This window comes from Salmo salar, chromosome 19 (assembly GCF_965601325.2).
Source record: "Salmo salar chromosome 19, fSalSal1, whole genome shotgun sequence".
NCBI lineage: Eukaryota > Metazoa > Chordata > Actinopteri > Salmoniformes > Salmonidae > Salmo > Salmo salar.
This window is the reverse complement of record NC_138309.1, coordinates 28,217,985-28,238,852: the sequence shown is the minus strand read 5'-3', so window position 1 is coordinate 28,238,852 and position 20,868 is coordinate 28,217,985. Positions and strand designations below refer to the sequence as shown.

Here is a 20,868-nt window from a genome sequence, read left to right as displayed (position 1 = left end):
GCTCTCCCCATAACACCAGCTCTCTCCATAACACCAGCTCTCTCTCATAACACCAGCTTTCCCCATAACACCAGCTCTCTCCATAACACCAGCTCTCCCCATAACACCAGCTCTCTCCATAACACCAGCTCTCTCCATAACACCAGCTCTCCCCATAACACCAGCTCTCTCCATAACACCAGCTCTCTCCATAACACCTACAGCACCATCTCCAAGCTCAACGGCAGTCATGTGAAAAGCGTCCAGCCACAGTATATCATCATTGCTGTGTTATGTTCCCTCCCTCACCAAACAAAAGCATATGGGTGTAACACGACTTTCGGTTCCAGCATTGTATTTCAGTCGCTCTGCTTTGCTCCCACACAGTAGTGTAACTTATCACATGGTGTTTTGGTCTGTCAATTACTGTCACCCAGTGTGACCACTTACTTCATCAATTGCTAACACACACAATACTATTTCTATGTCTAAAAATACATTAAAGTGTTCTGTTAATAAGTCACCTTACTAAAAGTCACATCCGAATGATGACTCATTGAACTTGAAACTCTTGTTTGAATGAGCAGGAAATACTTTAGTGGAAGGGAAATGGCAATAACTATTTGGACTTGTTTAATTAACATCTGTGATAAAAGATGAAAGAAAACCATTACAGCGGTATTTTGGAGACCTTTTGTATTTCCTTGACAGGATGTCGTCTCGGCGAAGAGATCTAAGAGTTTGACTCTACACACACCCACTCACATACAATCATCATATACGCTGCTGCTACTAAGCATTCAGACCCCTTGACTTCATTTTGTTACGTTACAGCCTTATTCTAAAATTGATTAAATCATGTATTTTTCTCATTAATCTACACACAATACCCCATCATTTGTTCTTTATTTTTTGATCCACTTTAGAAAAAGGCTGTAACGTAACAAAATGTGGAGAAAGTCACCGGGTCTGTATACTTTCCGAATGCACTGTATCTACCTCTATCGATCCAGTATCTCTGCACATTGTAAATATGGTACTGGAATTGACCCGGCTTACTTACTTTATCGCGTTCTTCTTATTTCTTATTTTATATAATGTGTGTTCTATTCTACCTTGCTATTTTTTTGTATTCCTTTGTTATTGATTTCTGTGTTGTTGGGGTTAGAGCTTGCAAGAAAGGCATTTCACCGTACTTGTGACATTCAAACATGAACACCAATAGAACTGGTAACGTGCATTCACATGGATATATCCACCTACACAACTCACAGTAAACTCTGTCTAGATCAGTTAAGCACTGTTAATGGGGGTGTAATGTAGGTAGGAACATACCAGCAAACCATGCCGCGGGACGGGTAATGAAAGATATCCCGCCGCCCTTACCCTTCCTCTAGTTGAGTGTTGCAACATGGCTGACATATTTACAGGCCTATTTTTAACTCCCAAATTACTTAGCTACTGTATCTACACAGAACACTACAAGAAACGTTAAATCAGCCAATTCTATTTCAGTTTCAGGTTCCTTACCTTCCACAAGACTTGAACATTCTAGAATAGAATAGAATACATCCTCCTCTCCTATCTCTTCAAGTCCTCCTCTCCCTTCTTCCATTTTATCAACAACCTGGGAGCGAGGAAAACGGTTCGGGAGAAATAGAAAAACAACACAGGCAACTGTTGACTTCCAAATTGCAGACAGGGCTCACGTGAAAAAGGGCCTAGAGATCCGCCCAGAACCACAGGGGTGACCAGTAGGGATTTAGAAAAACTGCATTCTAGGACACACGAGGGACAGCAAGCACCTCTTCTCTGCCTCAGGCCAACCACTCACTGACTGCTTATTTGTGTAAGGTTGGGTATGTGTGCATGTGTACGTGAGAGGGAGAGAGAGTTTGCATGTGTGTGCAAGTTGCCTCCTCTCTATAGCCATCTAAAATAGGTTACTGGCATCGTTCAGTTAAGAGAGTGGGCCCCAGCCCAACAGGTGTCTGACCCACTCTCTATCACACATACAGGCACGCACACAGACACACACATGGCCCTCTCTGGTCTTTGTCACTACAGTATGTCTTATATGAGCTGACTCCTACTAAGCCATTCCCTCTGATCTCATAGGGAACCTGACAGTGATAGGCTTGTGTCCAAATGGCACCCTAATCCCTTTGTAGTGCACTACTTTTGTCAAAAGAGAGATGTAACCAGGAATGTGTCCTACTTCTGGATTACGGCCAGTTTACATTCATCACACAAGGCTCTCAACTTATCTTTGCTCAGCTGCTTTTTAAGTGATCGGCTGCCATCAAAAGTACAGTCATAAAAATGGTTTTGTAACATATGCCACACATATGCATAACCAAACAACGCTGACCTGCTCAAGCAGTACAATAAGGGTTATGGAAAAAAATCAAAATAATGAATCTCCATATTTAGATTTGTCTAAATGTGTGAGTGTACTGTCGACTTGAAACATATATGTTTGCTATAAAGGACCGCAAACATATACACAACATTTTGGAACTTGTGTGTGTGTGTGTGCATGTGACTGTGTGTGTGTGTCTGAGCACACAAAGCTGAGCCAGATAAAAGATAATGTCAAACAAGTGGAGAGAAGTGGAACTGCCACCCACTTACTCCCAGACAGCCATCAAACCGTTGACCCAGAATCCCTATAGCGTAGTATGGACACTGAGTGTACAAAACATTATGAACACCTTCCTCATATTGAGTTGCATCCCCCCTTTTGCCCTCAGAACAGCCTCAATTTGTCGGGACATGGACTCTACAAGGTGTTGAAAGCGTTCCACAGGAATGCTGGCCCATGTTGACTACAATGCTTCCCACAGTTGTGTCCAGTTGGCTGGGTGTCCTTTGGGTGGTGGACCATTCTTGATACACACTGGAAATTGTTGAGCGTGAAAAACCCAGCAGGGTTGCAGTTCTTGACACAAACCGGTGAGCCTGGCACCTACTACCATACCCTGTTTAAAGGCACTCTAAATCTTTTGTCTTTCCATTCACCCTCTGAATGGCACACATACACAATTCACGTCTCAATTGTCTCAAGGCTTAAAAATCCTACACTGATTTCCTACTCACGCACTCAACCAAACAGACCCTATTGTGAACACCCAAACGGAAAATGACCACGTACTCTGAGAAAGTCTTCAGAGGTGGCAAAAAGTGAAATGTGTCTACAGGCAAGTATCTAAAGAATGCCCTCTCTCCCATTTGCCACTCTTAAGTAAATGATAGACCCGTGCTTTTGTCGTCTCCAGTTGCTCCATGTACATGGTCCCAAATGGCACCATCTACTCCCAATATAGTTAAAAAAAATAGTGCACTACATAGGGAATAGGTTGCCATTCGGGACACATCCCTTAGTCATTTATGGAGGAATGTATCAGGCACTACTCCCACTCTTCTGGTATGACTTATCCATTAACATGGAACAAAGAGCTGCAGTGTGCTACGACAGCAGAGCCCACATAGGGCACTACTATGAATACGACAATCTGTAGTCCCCTGATGATATGGGATACACAATGTCCATTCTTACGTGTTGAAAATGTTGAGCATAAGATCTGGATTATCAGTTGTCGAAACCCAATCCAAAGGTATAAGGATGTTTTTTGCCTGTACCTTCTGGAAGAGAATTCTGTTCAAGACCACTGTCCACATGATCCATATCTCCCTCACCTGCTTGTCGCAATGGACTCACTCTCTTAGCACATGAAGGTTCTTTGTATTCTCGTCAGTCGCCTAGTTTTAGATTGCCTGATTCCTGCCACGTCCTTCACTAGAACTCATTACAGTACCTACCTCCTTCCCATGAGCAGCCTGTCAAAGGGCCACTGCCAGCCCTGCCAGGGTTCTGCCATGCTCTGGACAGGATGGGTAGTGCACAGGCACATCCCAAATCGCACCCTATTCTGATATTGTGCACTACTTTTGACCAGAGCTTTTGATCAGCTATGGGCCCTTTGAGGTCGCCATTTGAGACAGGCACTCTGGAGGTCACCTGCCGCGTCTGACAGTGCACAGAGAGCCTGATTTCTACATTGAGAGGAAGCTGATTGCTGATCTAGCCGACAAGGTCTTTTCCATGCTGGTTCTTTTAGCTCAGTGAAAAGCACCTATTAATGCTCTCACAATGCAGCTCGGTCACATTTTTCACACACACAGGAAACGTTTGAGCCCTCAACTTTTGGCCCCTGAGTGTATCTGCTTCACTTTGTGCACGTTCCTGTCGTAAAAAGATTTCCGTACATGTCGACACTTCCAACTTTCACACACATTCCAGTAACTAGGTCATTTTTGTTACTCTGGAGTATTTGTAGTAGGGCAATAACTAGGACAAAGTCAAACAAAACTATAGGGGAGATAGGATATGTAAACATGTAGAATTGTCATCTCTAGTTTCATCGGCGGTGATCTGCTTTTTGACATAAGATATGAAATACTTTATTAATCCCCATTGCAGCATGTACAGTATACACAGTCATGGGAAAAAAAAGGTATTAAAATAACACCTTAATAGCCAAGATGCTCAGTCACATATAATTTTTCCAAAATATTTAGGTGCTGGAACCTCGTTGGTAAACCTGTCATCCAATCACGTGGGAGCTGACTTTAACTTCTAGTCCTAGACAGACTAACTCACCACTGCTCTGTTTAGATTTGAGAGGGTCCAGGGGTTGGCACCTCCCACTGAGCTCAGTAGAACTGCTATTGATTCATTCACAGACCAACATCCTCCTTGCCCTCCCCACTCTTAAGACTGAAATTAAAAAAACAATCCTAACTTTAAGAATGAAGATTAAAACCCCTCCTAACATTAAGACTGAAGTTAAAACCACTCCTAACTTTAAGACTGAATTTATAATGCTATTACAGCACTGTTACAACATTATATGAGGCTACTGTACAATTGCTCAAGAGCTGATATCGTCCCATGTCGTCTCATGGGGCCTCCCTATACAATCTACTAAGACATCTTGAATAATCAATGGCGCAAGTACCCAGAACTGTTGGGAGGCCAGATTGTTGACATGAATACTATTTCTGCAGATGGCTGTCCTTAAAATACCACTTAACTTGAGTTGCCTCTATCCCCCTGACACCTCTCTGTATCCCACTTCCTCCCTCTCTCTCTTGCTCTTCCTCTGTCCCCAGTGAGTGTTCATGTGACCAATGTCTTTGGTACCCGGTGGACAGTCTGCTCTGCACTGAACAGTGATGGAGGTCTGTATGGAGCCATGGATTTGCCATCTCCCTCTCACTAGCTGTATAATCCCAAACCTCCACTTCACAGATACAGTGAGGGAAAAAAGTATTTGATCCCCTGCTGATTTTGTACATTTGCCCACTGACAAAGAAATGATCAGTCTATCATTTTAATGGTAGGTTTATTTGAACAGTGAGAGACAGAATAACAACAACAAAAATCCTGAAAAACGCATGTCAGAAATGTTATAAAATGATTTGCATTTTAATGAGGGAAATAAGTATTTGACCCCTCTGCAAAACATGACTTAGTACTTGGTGGCAAAACCCTTGTTGGCAATCATAGAGGTCAGACGTTTCTTGTAGTTGGCCACCAGGTTTGCACACATCTCAGGAGGGATTTTGTCCCACTCCTCTTTGCAGATCTTCTCCAAGTCATTAAGGTTTCGAGGCTGATGTTTGGCAACTCGAACCTTCAGCTCCCTCCATGGATTTTCTATGGGATTAAGATCTGGAGACTGGCTAGGCCACTCCAGGACCTTAATGTGCTTCTGCTTGAGCCACTCATTTGTTGCCTTGGCCGTGTGTTTTGGGTCATTGTCATGCTGGAATACCCATCCACGACCCATTTTCAATGCCCTGGCTGAGGGAAGGAGGTTCTCACCCAAGATTTGACGGTACATGGCCCCATCTATTGTCCCTTTGATGCGGTGAAGTTGTCCTGTACCCTTAGCAGAAAAACACCACCAAGGCATAATGTTTCCTCCTCCATGTTTGACGGTGGAGATGGTGTTCTTGGGGTCATAGGCAGCATTCCTCCTCCTCCAAACACGGCGAGTTGAGTTGATGCCAAAGAGCTCCATTTTGGTCTCATCTGACCACAACACTTTCACTCAGTTGTCCTCTGAATCATTCAGATGTTCATTGGCAAACTTCAAACGAGCATGTATATATGTGCTTTCTTGAGCAGGGGGACCTTGCGGGTGCTGCAGGATTTCAGTCCTTCACAGCGTAGTGTGTTACCAATTGTTTTCTTGGTGACTATGGTCCCAGCTGCCTTGAGATCATTGACAAGATCCTCCTGTGTAGTTATGGGCTGAATCCTCACCGTTCTCATGATCATTACAACTCCACGAGGTGAGAATTTGCATGGAGCCCCAGACCGAGGGAGATTGACAGTTCTTTTGTGATTCTGGCTTCCAGTTGAAGCTCGCATCCGCTACAAGACCATGGTGCTTGCCTACGGAGCTGTGAGGGGAACGGCACCTCCATACCTTCAGGCTCTGATCAGGCCCTACACCCAAACAAGGGCACTGCGTTCATCCACCTCTGGCCTGCTCGCCTCCCTACCTCTGAGGAAGTACAGTTCCCGCTCAGCCCAGTCAAAACTGTTCGCTGCTCTGGCACCCCAATGGTGGAACAAGCTCCCTCACGACGCCAGGACAGCGGAGTCAATCACCACCTTCCGGAGACACCTGAAACCCCACCTCTTTAAGGAATACCTAGGATAGGATAAAGTAATCCTTCTAACCTCCCCCCCCCCCTTAAAAGATTTAGATGCACTATTGTAAAGTGGTTGTTCCACTGGATATCATAAGGTGAATGCACCAATTTGTAAGTCGCTCTGGATAAGAGCGTCTGCTAAATGACTTAAATGTAAATGTAATTCTTCCATTTGTGAATAATCGCACCAACTGTTGTCACCTTCTCACCAAGCTGCTTGGCGATGGTCTTGTAGCCCATCCCAGCCTTGTGTAGGTCTACAATCTTGTCCCTGACATCCTTGGAGAGCTCTTTGGTCTTGGCCATGGTGGAGAGTTTGGAATCTGATTGATTGATTGCTTCTGTGGACAAGTGTCTTTTATACAGGTAACAAGCTGAGATTAGGAGCACTCCCTTTAAGAGTGTGCCCCTAATCTCAGCTCGTTACCTGTATAAAAGACACCTGGGAGCTAGAAATCTTTCTGATTGAGAGGGGGTCAAATACTTATTTCTCTCATTAAAATGCAAATCAATTTATAACATATGTTTTTCTGGATTTTTTTGCTGTTATTCAGGGGATCAAATACTTTTTTCCCTCACTGTAACCACATCTCATCTCCTCTCTGACTGTATCTGCTTCCTCTAGGGCTTTTCATTAAAACGTAGTCTCCACCGCCACAACTCAAACTCCATTTACTCTAGCACCCTATTCCCTAATTATTGCACTACTTTAGACCAGGGCCTATAGGGCTCTGGTCAAAATTAGTGCACTAAATACACTGAGTGTACAAAACAACGCCGGTTCTTTCCATGACATAAGACTGACCAGATGAATCCAGGTGAAAGCTATGATCCCTTAATGATGTCACTTGTTAAATCCACTTCAATCCATGTAGATGAAGGGGAGGAGACAGGTTGAATAAGGATTTTTAAGCCTTGAGACAATTGATACATGGATTGTGTATGTGTGCCACTCAGAGGGTGAATGGGAAAGACAAGATGTAAGTGTCTTTAAACGGGGTATTGTAGCAGGTGCCAGGCTCATCGGTTTGTGTCAAGAACTGCAACGCGGCTGGGTTTTTCACGCTCAACAGTTTCCTGTCTGTATCAAGAATGGACACAACTGTGGGAAGCATTGGAGTCAACATGTGCCAGCATTCCTGTGGAACGCTTTTGACACTTTGTAGAGTCCATGCACCGACACATTGAGGCTGTTCTGAGGGCAAAGGGGGGTGTGCAACTCAATATTAGGAAGGTGTTCTTAATGTTTTGTACACTCAGTGTATATCTACACTCAGCCCTTCAATCGAAATGGAAGGCTAATTATGGCAATTCTACATTAAGATGTCTGAGAGAGAGAACGCAAACCTGACTGACCAGAGTTTCCTGTCTTCAATAAGCAGATAGAGACATGTCTGCCAACCTGGATAGGCTGGGTACCAAAAGAGAGGAGCTAGATATGATATGAACCACTGTGATAGCCAGACTGTGTGTGTGTGTGTGTGTGTGTGTGTGTGTGTGTGTGTGTGTGTGTGTGTGTGTGTGTGTGTGTGTGTGTGTGTGTGTGTGTGTGAGTGCATGCATGCACGTGTATGTGAGAGATAGATAGAGAGAGGGAGGCTGAGAGATCAAGAAAACAGAAAGAGATAGATACAAGAGTAGTTGAGGAAAAGTGTAGAACTCATTTGCCTGTAACTCTCTGTAAGTTAAAATGCATATTAACACAATGCTACAACACCAGTGGCCATCATATTCCAGTGAGGTACTTCAACTAAACAAATGATGCATTTTACATGATTTTATTGGTGATTGATGGAATGGAATAGCTCATTTTGAGTTGGTACACCTGTGTGTCTTTAACTCGACCGTAAACTCAATATTCTCCCATTTGGAAAAGGCGGTGAGCTCCAATAAAGTCACACAAACAAATTTTATTTCCTCTTTGAGAGAAGCCCTGCTAGCCAATAAGCCTTATCCTCTGTGCGGCAGAGGCCCTGCTATCCAATAAGCCTGATCCTCGGTGTAGCAGAAGCCCTGCTAGCAAATAAGCCTGTGTCTTTATGAAAACAGATCATACTTTAGATCTGACTCAAAAGAAAATGATTCAGCTAAAAAGAAACAGTCCGTATCACAACAAATTGCTTAGTAGATTTAATTTGTCATGCATTACCCACAACTCCCTCCGTCCGTCTGTCTGTCTGTCCGTCTGTCCGTCTGTCTGTCTGTCTGTCTGTCTGTCTGTCTGTCTGTCTGTCTGTCTGTCTGTCTGTCTGTCTGTCTGTCTGTCTGTCTGTCTGTCTGTCTGTCTGTCTGTCTGTCTGTCTGTCTGTCTGTCTGTCTGTCTGTCTGTCTGTCTGTCTGTCTGTCTCTCTATCCCTCCCTCCTTCTCCCAATCCTCCCTGTTCCTGACAAACAGAGAGTCCAAACAGCTCTGATGTTGGCTCTGTCAGTACTAATGAATGCGTCCCGATGGCTTTGTGGAGGAATAGAACCAACCGACAGCTCTCTCTGTTATTGCCTAGCTCCACAGAACATCATCAACCCACGGTGTTTGTCTGCTGAATGCTGACACAATGTGCTGTTGGAGTACCCAGAGACATCAGTCAACTCCCCTTCTCCCCCCTTACTCCTCCCTACCTCCTTCAGTAAACATCCATCCATCATTCCATTTGTGTGTATGCGAGGTTGACTTAACAGGTGACAAATGCACGGTGAAGTTTCCCCTAGGTGCAGATGATGGATCAGCTTGCCCACCCTCACTCCTAACCTTAACAATTAGTGGTGGGAAATGCTAAACTGACCCAAGATCAGCATCTAGAGGCACTTCACCCTACTCCTGCACATATGAAATTGACATACACTCCCTTGAACACTGGGCAAGTCCATGCACATGAACATGTTCTACAACAGGGGGTGCTGTTTGCTACAATCTAATAATACAGTTAAAGTCATGCAGAAAAATGGGTTAAAACCTGATCAAAATGGGTTAACACCTGACAAAAGTGGAGAGAGAGAGTGTGTATGTGTGTGTGGAGGGCCTGAAATGGGACAAAGTGCTTCTATTGCTCTTCCTCACTCAGTAATAATCTCAGAACACCTATGCGTAAGTCTGAAAACGGGCGCATATGTGCCTGCTTGTGTGCATATTATTACCAACAACCTCCCCATCACTGTTATTCTCTCTGCTCAGCCATGGGTGGACTAACTCAACCCAACCCAAACCTTGCCTCAGGCCCTCCCTAACACAGCCCAGTTCAGACATCTGCTGGTCTCACTCCCTGCTCACCATATATCTCTCATCGGACAGGCCCACAGCATCCTGAGGGGATGAGAGGAGGAGAGGAGGAGCAGAAGAGAAGAGAGGAGGAGGAGAGGGGCATCGCCTGAGATCAGATGTGACTGGGACATCCTGCCAGGAGAGAGAGAGTGGGGAACGCCTCTCACTCTCTTCCCCTGATTTCCTCCCTGACTCTCCCTCTCGTCCCCTTGCTAGTAGAGTTGTTCCTGGGGCTGTGAGTCACTCAAGGCTGGGCCCCGGCCTCCAGACCTCCAGAGCAACCACTAACATAGCAGAGAAGTTGCCTCGCTGGGTGCTACTATATATGAAATGGATATTATCCCCTCCTCTGCATGTATCGCTGAGACTGAGCACTATATATATATCCCATTTAGTGGGATATCTTACCCACTAAATGGACAGATATCAAGATCATGTTCATGACTTCCTCCTGCAAATACAATATGTAGTCATTATAGTTGAACATCATGGTGGGAGGCTTAAAGGTCCAATGCAGCCATTTGTATCTAAAGATCAAATCATTTCTGGGTATCAATTAAGTGCCTTACTGTGATTGTTTTCAATTAAAATGATCAAAAATAAACAAAAATTGCTTCAAAGCAAAGAGCAATTTCTCAAGCAATACTTTTTCTAGGACTGTCTGGGAGTGGTCTGATTGGGGAGGGGAAAACTGAATATTAGCTGTTATTGGCAGAGAGATTTGGAACTCTTTTTTTACTGGCCTATTAACTCATTTAATGTCTGGTGATGTCACCAGCAAGGCCAAAACTCCATCCCACCAAAACAACATTTCAGGCATTTTTTTCAAACAGCTCTTACACTAAAAACCTAATAGTGTGGAAATATATATAAAACATAGAAAAATAACATTTTTGACTGAACTGGGCCTTTAAGACTGTAATAATGAATCCCAAACTAATCAATAACTGCTTACAGTACAGAGAACTGCATGCTCACATACTGTATACACCTCTAGAGAACAAACAGAAAGAGAGTGTATGGCATTGATCTGTCTATCAGTCCATCTAAGTGACAGTTGAGACTTGGTGGTTGGACAGTTGAGGAACCTCAGTAACAGCCTATGATGTCGCCAAATTTAAAATTGAATCCAATGTACTGTATTCCTTGTCCCTGCTGATGCCTGACAAGTAATGCTAGCCTAATATCCCCAGAGAAGCCAATCATTTAGTGAGATCTTGGACCTAAAACACTTCACTAACAAGCCGCCAAGTAGTCCACAGAGGTCCACTGAGGCTGAGCCAGAAGTAGTAAGTCAACAATCATAACAATATAAAAAGGTTTTGTATAGCAGACGTGTTTGTTCTTGGTGATAACATACCTCTTATCTTTTGGCAGGAGGCGCAAGATTACACCCCCCCCTCTCTCTCTCCCTCTCTCCTTCTGTCATACCTATGAGGGTCGTAAAGACAGGAGGCACGTCACAGGGATAAGTTGAATTTCAGGAGCGGGCCCAGTGGACATTAGACTGGATCAGCTGTCCACATAAGAATAAACTTGTGACAAAGACAGGGAAAAGAGAGAGAGAGAGACTCACTCACAAAGACTTAACTTTTCTAATCTATACAGCTGTGGTAGGTGGTGCACAGTTTATGCAGCTTCCATATTGGTTCTGTTTTAGTGTGTCTTTTAATATGACGGTCCTTGCAGTCAAGTTTACTTAAAAGTGATTGTGCTGCAATTGGTACTCTCCATAGTGATGAGCAGCTTAAGGGCCCTGACTTGCCAGCCAGTCAATCACACATTCATTACTTATTTTTCTTTCCTGCACCACACCTACCTCTCTGACTCTCTCCATCTTTCCTTGTCTCTCTCTCTCTCCCTCCCTCCCACCATCTCTCTCTTGCCTCTGGACATGCCAGGCTAGACTTCGATGGCCACAGACCTCATTTGCAACCCCAGGTTCATCTGTAACCCTACAGGTCCAGCAGTGCAGTGCAAATATGAAATAAATCGATGTGGAACTTCCTAGGGTTAACTGCGCTTCCTCCAGTTGCGTCCTCCAGGCTGTCATAGTTCTGTCTGCCTGCCTGCCTGCCTGCCTGCCTGCCTGCCTGTCTGTCTGTCTGTCTGCCTGCCTGCCTGTCTGTCTGAAGAACATTTGAGAACTACCAAAGTGCACATAAACTGCGATTTGCATTACGTATCCCAGTTTATCTTCTGGGACAGTCCATGATATAAACACAGAGAATTGTTGGCACTGTCATCTAGCTAGGTGTGTTGACATGAGGACTAGTTGAGTTGATAAATGATGCAGGTGGCAGAGCGTTGTGAAATACTCCGCGGTGGAGCAAATCACACTGAGAACACTGGAGTGTCTGTCTCAATGTTTTTCTGTGAAACTTGCTGTGTGTGTGCGTGCGTGCGTGCGTGCGTGTGCATGCGTGTACATGGGAGGGAAGGAGGGATTCCTGAGCACCAGCTAGACTATTCAAACATGGAGGGAGGCAGGTCTGTAAATGCACCCCAGTTAACACATTAGACTTCCCCGGATAAGTAAAGGTAAATACAATTCAAATAATTCCCCAACTACCAATGCAATGACTAGAAATGGGATTCAGAATTGTGAAGCAAGAGCGTTAGTAAGTTGAAGGTTCTTCATATGTGTGGATATGTATCCGGAGTAAATCCCCCTCCTGCAGAGACATTGTTCTGTAGCTCGGGGGTGAAAGTCTCCACCAACAACAGCCTGAGGTCAGAGAAACCAACCAGGTGGCAGAGCATTATGAAACACCCTGTGGTGGAACAACACACGAAGAATCCTAGCTTCTGTCTCACTGTTTACTTGTGAAACCTGCTGGGTGTGTGTGTGTGTGTGGGTGTGTGGGTGTGTGTGTGTGTGTGGGTGTGTGTGTGTGTGTGTGTGTGTGACCACCTAGGCATGGGTTGTATTGAGGAGTAAGGGGTTGGGGGTGTGTTTGGTGGCAGGCTGCCCATCTCTAGTGGGAGTGAAGGAGAGATGGAGGGATTCCTGAGCACTGGCCAGACTGTTCAAACATGTTAGGACGTTACATTCCCCAACTATCAATAGACATGGGCTTCAAAAACAAGGGCGTTAGTAGGTTGAAAGTTCTGCATATGTGTGGGCATGCATACTGAGTGAATCCCCCTCCTGCAGAGACATTGTTCTGTAGCTCGGGGGTGAAAGTCTCCACCAACAACGGCCTGAGGTCAGAGAAACCAACCACACCTTGAATAGCTTCCCAAGTTTACACAGCAAGCGTGGGTGAGCTACAATCACAAAACTGGTGTCACTTGTAAAACCCAAAGGTGGCCCATGCAATAACAGTTTACCAACACGAAACAGATACAAGTCCCACTCCCATATAAAACCTCTATGTAAGTGATAGAGGAGGTCTAATGGTGAAGGGAATAAGAAGCTTTGTTCCCACCAGAGAGGGAAAGAGCCACCACAGACTTTAACTGGCTCACCAGAGCGGAGCCAGAGGCTTTGTCCCAAATGACACCCTACTCCCCATTTAGTGCACTACCTTTATTCCATTAAATAGGGAATATGGTGCCATTTGGGATGTAGACAGAATCCACAGTCAAGCAGGAATGAGATCATGTGATGTATGGCGGGAGAGGACTGAGATGGAGTGAATGGCTCAGTGCCTGGCTCTGTCTAACCACACTGCTGCAGTGTCAGTTACTGATGTTACTGCCTGGCTGTGATAGTTACTCCTGTGTGGGTAGCGCCCCCCAGTGTTAGGGACATAGGAGTGTCAGAGAGAGATTTTATATAAACGTTGGTAACAATTTAAAATAAAGGCTACCTTATTGTAAAGTGTTACATAAACGTTTTATATTGTGACCCATCGAAATCCTTCAGAGTTTTCTAGTGATCTACATTGTTGTCTAGGCTCAAGCCACAACCAACAAATTCAAGCCCCCCCATTAGGGAAATGCTGCTTTAAAACATAGCTATAAGACTACCTCAGCTCTTCGTGAAGTTGGTCTGTTTAAATGACATTGCCACCATTGAACGCAACTTATTTATACTATTTTCTACATTGTTGAATAATAGTGAAGACATCAAATGATGAAATAACACATATGGAATCATGTAGTAACCCAAAAAGTGTTGAACAAATCAAAAGATATTTTAGATTTTAGATTCTTCAAAGTAGCCACCAGCTTCATGAGGTAGTCACCTGGAATGCATCTCAATTAACAGGTGTGCCTTGTTAAAAGTTAATTTGTGGAATTTATTTCCTTCTTAATGCATTTAAGCCAATCAGTTGTGTTGTGACAAGGTGGGGGTGATATACAGAAGATAGCACTATTTGGTAAAAGACCAATTCCATATTATGGCAAGAACAGCTCTAATAAGCAAAGAGAAACGGCAGTCCATCATTACTTCAAGACAGGAAGGTCAGTCAATCCTGAAAATGTCAAGAACATTGAAAGTTTATTCAAGAGCAGTAGCAAAAAACATCAAGCGCTACAATGAAACTGGCCCAGAATTACCTCTGCTGCAGAGGATAAGAGTTACCAGCCTCAGAAATTGCAGCCCAAATAAATGACTCACAGAGAAAGAGTAATCGACACATCTCAACATCAACTGTTCAGAGGAGAATACGTGAATCAGGCCTTCATTTTGCTGCAAACAAACCACTACTAAAGGACACCAATAAGAAGAAGATACTTGCTTGGGCCAAGAAACACAGGCAATGGATATTAGACTGGTGGAAATCTGTCCTTTGGTCTGATGAGTCCAAATTTGAGATTTTTGGTTCCAACAACTGAGTCTTTGTGAGATGCAGAGTAGATAAACGGATGATCTCCGCATGTGTGGTTCCCACCGTGAAGCATGGAGGAGGAGGTATGATGGTGTGGGGGTGGTTTGCTCGTGACACTGTCAGTGATTTATTTAGAATTCAAGGCACACAACCAGCATGGCTACCACAGCATTCTTCAGCGATATGCCATCCCATCTGGTTTGCACTTTGTGGGACTGTCATTTGTTTTTCAACAGGACAATGACCCAACACACCTCCATGCGGTGCAAGGGCTATTTTACCAAGAAGGAGAGTGATGGAATGCTGCATCAGATGACCTGGCCTCCACAATCCCCCGACTTCAACCCAGTTAAGATGGTTTGGGATGAGTTGGAGCGCAGTGTGAAGCCAACAAGTGCTCAGCATATGTGGGAACTCCTTCAAAACTGTTGGAAAAGCATTCCAGAGGAAGCTGGTTGAGAGAATGCCAAGAGTGTGCAAAGCTGTCATCAAGGCAAAGGGTGGCTACTTTGAAGTATCTCAGATATAAAATATATTTTGATTTGTTTAACACTTTTTTGGTTACTACATGATTCCATATGTGCTATTTCATAGTTTTGATGTCCTCTATTATTCTATTAATATTCTACAATGTAGAATGTTTTAAGACTAGCTGCTACTCCAATATGTCATCTGTACATTTGAAGTTGATGGGGCGCTATAACAACATTGGAGTTAAATTGGTACAGCATTCTCACTCACGGGTGCAACAAATATAGCCTCTTACAAAGCACACCTCAAAATATGTTAATGAGCCAGAAACAGCAATATCATGCACCCACTAGTGGTCAAAAGGTTTTTGGCGCACCAAAGATATGGTGTGGTACTGTATTCTGTGGGGTGGAAAAATAGCAATTTTCCCACAATGCACCATCATTTACAGTATGCTGTAATAAAATGTTTCAGAGTTTTTTTTTTTTACTGTTGATAATACCTAAAATTACCATATAAATTACCGTTTTTCGTAACAGTGTAGGAATAGAACGACTAACTTAAATTATTTTGGCTTCTCAGCCTTGAACATATAGATATAGAAAGACCCAAACCAAACAAGGTAAAGTTGAGACCTGTTCGGTTGCGCAGAACAACAGATTCTTGCTTTGTGTTAAATTAGCTAAATGCTAATTCTCTTAGCGAACTAGCGTGTAGCGACATATTTACAGCGTTGCATGCTCTGGTGGAGAGAGGAGGCTACAGTTACACTCTTAGCAACGAGCTAGAGGCAGCTAGGGGGTCTAAAATAAGACTACTTGTTTAAACAAAAAAGAGAGAAAAGGCTGTAATTTTAGAGAAGCTTGAGAGAGAGCGAGAGAGAGAGCAAGAAATGGGTGATTCTAACTGTTTCAGAACTCTGGGAACAGTGGCTAGCAGACCTCACGGGATAGGAGCAATCTGATTTGCTCCTGATGACATCATTCAATCACAGGCCCCATCCCAGTTGTGCGATGTCATCAGTGCTGAGGTATGTCAGTGATGTAATGATGGGAAGGGCCGTCACACCACAGACAGTGGGGCTGAGCAGAGCACCCCTCTTCCCCTCTCCTCTCCTCTTTCATTTTCTCCTCCTCTCCTCTCTCTCTCTCTCTCTCTCTCTCTCTCTCTCTCTCATTTCTCTTCCAGACTCTTCTCCTTCAACTCTTTTCCCAGCTCATTGGGTGTTTATTAGTCCTTAAAAATGCAGGACCCAAACTGTACCATTTATCCTCCAGCATATCTCCTTTCATGCCCAGAGAAGGGTGACACAGCAGGGGTGTCAAATCGGTTAAGCCCCCTTCCTGTCCATCTCTTATGGAGGTTTAATTAAAATATGGTTCACAGATCCTAAGTCTCTCCCGCAGGCTGAGGCAGGGAAGAGGAAACCATGGCAACCACAAAGCAATGCTGCTGATTATGTCCCAAGATCAGCTCTCTGGCCTCTACCTCACAGGGCTACAGCAAACACTACACGCTTCACACACGCACGCGCACTCACACACATACTGTGGTCTTCTGAGTAGAGACTCTGGGCAGTGGGCGCTAAGCACTTGAATTTCATTCCAGTTGAATTTATTTACTGAATTTTTGGAGGATGGATAAGCATATCTGATTTTTAATCACACACTTTGTGTGCGGTGTGTGTCTGTGTGTGTGCACGTGTGGGCAACACGTGCATGCATGTGTATGCACCCGGTATGTGTGTGTGTGTGTGTGTGTGTGTGTGTGTGTGTGTGTGTGTGTGTGTGTGTGTGTGTGTGTGTGTGTGTGTGTGTGATTGCGTGTGCGCGCCCAGGGAGGACAGCCTAAGCTCAAGCGGATTAGTGTAGAAACTTTGGCCATAATCAACGAGCGCCACAGCAGCGCTGAGTCCAGATTACCGGCCCATAGATAATACTAAATGACCACATACAGTGAGCTCCAAAAGTATTGGGACAGTGACACATTTTTAGTTGTTTTGTCTCTGTACTCTTGATTTTAAATGATACATTGATGATGAGGTAAAAAGCGCAGACTGTCAGCTTTAATTTGATCCATATCGGGTGAACCATTTAGAAATTACAACACTTTTTGTACATAGTCCCCCCATTTTAGTGAACCAAAAGTATTGGGACAAATTCACTTATACAGTGGCTTGCAAACGTATTTACCCCGCTTGGCATTTTTTCTATTTAGATGCCTTACAACCTGGAATTAAAATAGATGTTTGGGGGGTTTGTATCATTTGATTTACACAACATACCTACCACTTTGAAGATGCAAAATATTTTTTATTGTGAAACAAACAAAAAACAAGACAAAAAAACAGAAAATTTGAGCGTGCATAACTATTCACCCCCCCAAAATCAATACTTTGTAGAGACACCTTTTGCACCAATTACAGCTGCAAGTCTCTTGGGGCATGTATCTATAAGCTTGGCACATCTAGCCACTGGGATTTTTGCCCTTTATTCAAAGCAAAACTGTTCTAGCTTCTTCAAATTGGATGGGTTCCACTGATGTACAGCAACCTTTAAGTCATACCACAGATTCTCAATTGAATTGAGGTCTGGGCTTTGACTAGGCCATTACAAGACATTTACCTTTTCCCCTTAAACCACTCGAGTGTTGCTTTAGCAGTATGCTTAGGGTCATTGCCCTGCTGGAAAGTGAACCTCCGTCCCAGTCTCAAATCTCTGGAAGACTGAAACAGGTTTCCCTCAAGAATTTCCCTGTATTTAGCTCCATCCATCATTCCTTCAATTCTGACCAGTTTCCCAGTCCCTGCCGATGAAAAACATCCCCACAGCATGATGCTGCCAGCACCATGCTTCACGGTGGGGATGGTGCTCTTGGGGTGGTGAGAGGTGTTGGGTTTGCTTCAGACATAGCGTTTTCCTTGATGGCCAAAAAGCTACATTTTAGTCTCATCTGACCAGAATATCTTCTTCCATATGTTTGGGGAGTCTCCCACATGCCTTTTGGCAAACACCAAATGTGTTTGCTTATTTTTTTCTTTAAGCAATGGCTTTTTTTTCTGGACACTCTTCTGTAAAGCCCAGCTCTGTGCAGTGTACGGTTTAAAGTGGTCCTATGGACAGATTCTCCGCTGTGGAGCTTTGCAGCTCCTTCAGGGTTATCTTTGGTCTCTTTGTTGCCTCTCTGATTAATGCCCTCTTTGCCTGGTCCGTGAGTTTTGGTGGGTGGCCTTCTCTTGGCAGGTTTGTTATGGTGCCATAATCTTTCAATTTTTTAATAATGGATTTAATGGTGCTCTGTGGGATGTTCAAAGTTTTGGATATTTTTTCATAACCCAACCCTGATCTGTACTTTTCCACAACTTTGTCCCTGACCTGTTTGGAGAGCTCCTTGATATTCATGGTGCCGCTTGCTTTGTGGTGCCCCTTGCTTAGTGGCGTTGCAGACTCTGGGGCCTTTCAGAACAGGTGTATATATACTGAGATCATGTGACAGATCATGTGACACTTAGATTGCACACAGGTGGACTTTATTTAACTACTTATGTGACTTCTGAAGGTAATTGTTGCACCAGATCTTATTTAGGGGCTTCATAGCAAAGGGGGTGAATACATATGCACGCACCACTTTTCCGTTTTTTTCTTTTAAAATAAAAATTTCATGTCACCAATTTGGACTATTTTGTGTATGTCCATTACATGAAATCCAAATAAAAATCAATTTACATTACAGGTTGTAATGCAACAAAATAGGAAAAACAACAAGGGGGATGAATACTTTTGCAAGGCACTGTATGTGCATTAAAGTAGTGAAAAGTTTAGTATTCGGTCCCATATTCATAGCACGCGACGACTACATCAAGCATGTGACTCTACAAACCTGTTGGATGCATTCGCTGTTTGTTTTGGTTTGCGTTTCAGATTATTTTGTTCCCAATCGAAATTAATGGTAAATAATGTATTGCGTCATTTTGGTGTCACTTTTATTATAAATAATAAACACTTCTACGTTAATGTGGATGCTACCATGATTACGGATAGTCCTAAATGAATCTCAAATAATTTTGAGTGAGAAAGTTACAGATGCACAAATATCATACCCTTCAGACATGATCTCCTCTCACCATTACAATAACAGGGTAGGTTAGCATTTCTGTAGCGGTATGATATTTATGCCTATACACTTTATCCATGGTCTAAATGGTACTTATTACATACATAGCCAAGCTTTTCTCAACTCCACCATGTGCTGTACATCACATCAAAGGAGTTGAGCAGAGACAACTGCGGGTGGAGACGACAGTGGGTGGACTGAACCTCCGACAAATGATCGATAGTCGCTGTCAATCGAACCCTTACCGTGTACCTGTGTTTGTCCTCTGTAGCTGCGGGCCTTTCTTTGTTTGCTGAAATCCATACTTTTTAATAAAACTTTCATCAAATACAACCACCGACTGTTTCCTCGTATCGACTGACAGCGGCTCGATGCAGTTGGAGGTACACTCAGCCTTCAGTCGTTGCAACACAACTCTACCGACGTGTACATATCGTGGAGTTGAGAAACCCAGCTAACATGGACACTGTCAAACAAAACACATGTTATGCTATACTATCTCACACACCAGCTATAGGTTGAATGTTACAAAGAGTGTACAAAACATTATGGACACCTTCTTAATATTAATTTACACCTTCCCCTTTTTGCCCTCAGAACAGCCTGAAATTGTTCGGGCATGGACTCCACAAGGTGTCGAAAGCGTTTGACTGTGATGCTGCACCATGTTGACTCCATTGCTTCCCACAGTTGTGTCAAGTTGGCTGGATGTCCTTTGGGAGGAGGACCATTCTTTATACACACAGGAAACTGTTGAGTGTGGAAAGCCCAGCAGCGTTGTAGTTCTCGACACCTGGCACCTACTACCATACCCCATTCAAGGGCACTTCAATCACACTCTGACTGGCACACATACACAATCCATGTCTCAGTTGTCTCAAGGTTTAAAAAACCTTCTTTAACCTCTTTCCTCCCCTTGATCTATACTGATTGAAGTGGATTTAACAAGTGATCATAGCTTTCACCTGGACAGTCTATGTCATGGAAAGAGCAGTTTGTATACTCAGTGTATTTCTCATCTCATATCCCCCACAACACCTCTCAACACACATAACACTACGTGTGGCTGGTCCCAGCAGGAATTCAACCCACAGTCCTGGCATTGCAAGCACCATGCTCTACCAACTGAGCCACACGGGACCATTTTGACTATAGTGAATGATATGCAGTTATATTGAGTCCATCTAACTGGGGCTCATCAATACTTGGAGGACGACACCCATCCATTATGGATGCAGACAGTCTCTATAAATGTAGATTGAGAAAGTGGCCATAATTAAACTCATTAAGAGCCCTCCATCATGATCCCCATGCTGACAGAGGGTTCGTCCCAAATGGCACCCTATTCCATACATGTGCGGCATAGGGTACCATTTGGCATGCGGTGTCTGAGTCCATCAAAAGCAGAGATGCCGGCCCATGACTGCCATCCATATGTCAGGGGCTAATAGATATTCAGTGGCCACTGGTTAAAAACAAGTGTTCATTTCAAACTGACTTCAAATACCGATTCCTAACTTCACTTATGTTAGAATCGAA

The 20,868-nt window shown here is 43.8% G+C and overlaps 1 protein-coding gene across 15 annotated transcripts in view; it reads right to left on the bottom strand.

Annotated features, from left to right (window-relative positions):
- Positions 1 to 20,868, bottom strand: part of LOC106578639 (sickle tail protein homolog) — a 204,755-nt gene that overhangs the window by 108,086 nt on the left and 75,801 nt on the right. Inside the window, exon 1 of one of the 15 annotated variants that reach the window (XM_014157656.3) lies at positions 1,510 to 1,818. The exons of the other annotated variants lie outside the window; for them this stretch is intronic. Coding sequence (XP_014013131.3) covers positions 1,510 to 1,594 — 85 coding nt within the window. The 5' untranslated portion in view covers positions 1,595 to 1,818. Of the gene's footprint in view, positions 1 to 1,509; positions 1,819 to 20,868 lie in introns of those variants that run through there. 15 annotated transcript variants of the gene reach the window in all.